The following is a 3,203-nucleotide window of genomic DNA, read 5'->3' as shown; positions in this document are numbered from 1 at the left end:
GAGGAGGAAGCTTGGCACAGTCAGGAGGGAGAGCAGCTTGAGCTGAAGGAGGAGAACTGACACTTTATCCTATTTTATTTCACCATGTAAATACCATGAGTGGCTTAAGTAAGTGCCTTACCTATTGTTGACTTTCTTAATTGCAGGTTTATTTATGTCCTTGTTGATGTTATTTATGTATGCTAAAATTGTTGATTGTTTACTTATGTCTTTCGATTGTTTACTTTTTATTCTTTCTTTATATAGAAAGATTTATTTTTTATTGCCTGTCACCACGGGGTGGCGAAGGACTGAAATTATCATCTATGCTGTATGATCAGTGCATGTATAGCAGACTTTTATGTTGACTCCTGCTTATTGAGGAAAGGTGACCAACAAGTGAAGATCAAGCCAGTGTGTTTAAATCACGAACTTAGACTGCAGCTGAGGAGAGACTATTTGTCAGCTCCAGTTAACCAAACACTGACGCAAGCAGCTCCTCTCTTACAACTCTTGTGTACCCGAGAACCAAGTATCACAAAGGAGGCCAAGCACGGAGACTCAGGATCAGCTAGAACACAAGAGACTGAACTAAAGGAGAGACAGCACAAGAGCAAAATGAAAAAAAAAATTGTTTAAATGTTTAATGTATGTTTTGTATTTTGTATGGTACTGATATTGTAATAAAGTATCCTATCCTATATATCTATCTATCTATCTATCTATCTATCTAATCTAATCTATCTATCTATCTATCTATCTATCTATCTACGTCTATATCTTCACTGATCACTATATTTTGTACAATGTTTGTACATTTTTCATCCAATAAAAAAACAAAACAGAACGAAATGAACAATCTGGCAGTTAAATATTAAAATCAAAACAGAAAACTAAGGAAAACAACGTGGTGTTAAAGACAGCTGTCCAACTAACAGTGAACTGAAAGCGGAACGAAAAGCTCCAAAGTTCCGCCTGCCGGAAACTGACACTGTGAGGTAGCGGAAGAAACAATAAAACGCTGTTTGAATTACCGCTGGAAAAGATGATAGCTGTAGTCGCAGCGAGCTGGGTGTTTGATCTGTAACAACAATGTCTTCAGTGGACAATCTGAGAAGAGTTTGTCCACCGAGAGACTGACTGCTGCGCTGAGGAAATATTCAGAGTGGTTTGAAACAACTATCCGTCCCAGTATGAGGAAGAGATCAGTCTCAGCGAAGACTGGCTTGGACATTGTGTGGAACCCTGAATAAAGTTATCACCTGGATAGGTGTGTAAACTAAATTAATTTAAATTTTCACAACATGTTCCTTTATCTATAATCCCAGTTGTGTTGATATATAACCTACTGGTAGTTTGCTGGCTTGTCTTTATTTTTATTTTTACCATCCCCTAGTTTAGTATCCATTTATTTTGTTGTTGTTGTTCTCTGTCCCTCCAGAAGCTCCCCACAAGCAACATGTCTGTACACAGGAGAGGAGCGAGGAGGAGGAGAGGTGCTCGCTGACCAAAGCAGCTCTTGTAATCAGGAGAGGAGCTCCAGTGTGGACAAAGGACCGGGCAGAACTCCACTAGATTTAAAGAGGAAGAGGAGGAGCTCTGCACAGTCAGGAGGGAGGCAGCTATGAGCTGAAGGAGGGAGACTGAACACCTTCAAATGTTTGACTCCCTGATTATGAGGAAAGTGACCACCAGCCTCCTCTCCTTAGCAACTCCTCGTGTAGCTGAGAGCCGAGATCAGAAAGAGGTCAAGCATGAGGACTCAGGATCAACTAGAGATCCGGAGCCAGAACCAAAGAAAACATATAACAAAAGTGAAAGTCACACTAACAACGAATACAACTCGAACTCATCAGAGATTCACCGAAGCTCTCTCACAGGTAAAAAGTCATTCCAGTGTGTCACTTGTGGAAAAGCCTTCGAGTTCAAGTCGAAATTGCAGAGACACCTGAGCGTCCACACAGGTGAGAAACCGTACCTTTGCAAGTTCTGCGGACAAGGATTCGGTTACATGTCGGTGCTGAAAACTCACGTGAGAATCCACACGGGCGAGAGGCCATATTTGTGCAAGACATGTGGGAAGGATTTCACGTGCAGCAGTCCCCTGAAAGTTCACATGAGGACGCACACGGGCGAGAAGCCGTACCTTTGCAAGACCTGTGGGAAAAGATTCTGCACCATGCCGCCACTGAAGAGGCATATGAGAATCCACACAGACGAGAAGCCGTTCTCCTGCAGTACGTGTGGGAAAAGATTCTGTCGGACATCAGAGTTGAACGCTCACATAAGAATCCACACGGGCGAGAAGCCCTATTCGTGCAAAACGTGTGGCAAAGACTTCAGACTCCACAGTGTCTTGAAAGTCCACATGAGAACCCACACGGGCGAGAAGCCGTACCTCTGTAAAATGTGTGGAAGTGATTTCAGCTGTTGCAGTGGCTTGTTGGTCCACATGAGAAGAGCCCACACTGGTGAGAAGCCATAGCAACGCAACACCTTGTAAAACACCTGAAAAGATTCTGCCGAGTGTATGATTTCCTGTTGAAATGTTCATCAAGGCTGCGGTTGGATGTGACTGATATGAGATTAGTGTTAAATCATAACATGCAAGAGGTGTATTAATGCTGCAGGTGGAGGATAAGTACGATTTGATCCTGTTTGGTAGTGGCGTACTGTAACCACACTGACTCTACTGTGCTGTAGTAACATTGATTGTTCTCACATGGTCATGATCACATGTAAATTCCACATAGATATGAAACCTTGAACACGGTCAGTAAAAGAAATATCGGCTTTTGAGGTATTTGTTCTTTGAGCACTTTCGTTGTATGTTACATATACTTGTATTATACTACAATTCACAGGCAAATATTGCACTTTTTAGGGCAATTATATTTATGTGACAGCTATAGTGTGTTAATTACATACATACAAAAACGTATAATTAGCTTATTAAATATGATGCCTTGTTTAACTACCCAACATTATGTTGACTAGATAAAAAATAAAATAGCTCCACTTTAACTGTTACTGGAAATGCCCTCTAACAGGGGCCATTGTGCATCAGTACTTTAAGTAATATGTTTACTAACATTTTGAGTGCATGGGGTAGTTTTACACTGTTGTGGTATAAATGTATGGATATGAAGAAACACGACAGACCTCTTCAGAGTCCTTCACTAGGAGGCTTTGTGTGTCTTGTTATACGTGACTGTATAATCTGA

At 41.3% G+C, this 3,203-nt stretch overlaps 1 protein-coding gene across 1 annotated transcript in view; it reads left to right on the top strand.

The window, feature by feature from the left end:
• Positions 1–1,654: 1,654 nt before the first annotated feature.
• The window catches only part of LOC118325555 (zinc finger protein 271-like), a 17,902-nt gene continuing 16,353 nt past the window's right edge, over positions 1,655–3,203 (top strand). Inside the window, exons 1-2 of the mRNA XM_035658271.1 lie at positions 1,655–2,463; positions 2,683–2,717. Of these exons, the coding sequence (XP_035514164.1) occupies positions 1,655–2,463; positions 2,683–2,717 (844 nt within the window). The remainder of the gene's footprint in view (positions 2,464–2,682; positions 2,718–3,203) is intronic.

Source organism: Morone saxatilis, unplaced genomic scaffold, assembly GCF_004916995.1.
Source record: "Morone saxatilis isolate NCDOM2014 unplaced genomic scaffold, NCSU_SB_2.0 Contig16, whole genome shotgun sequence".
NCBI classification, from domain to species: domain Eukaryota; kingdom Metazoa; phylum Chordata; class Actinopteri; family Moronidae; genus Morone; species Morone saxatilis.
This window is presented reverse-complemented; position numbering and strand designations above follow the sequence as displayed.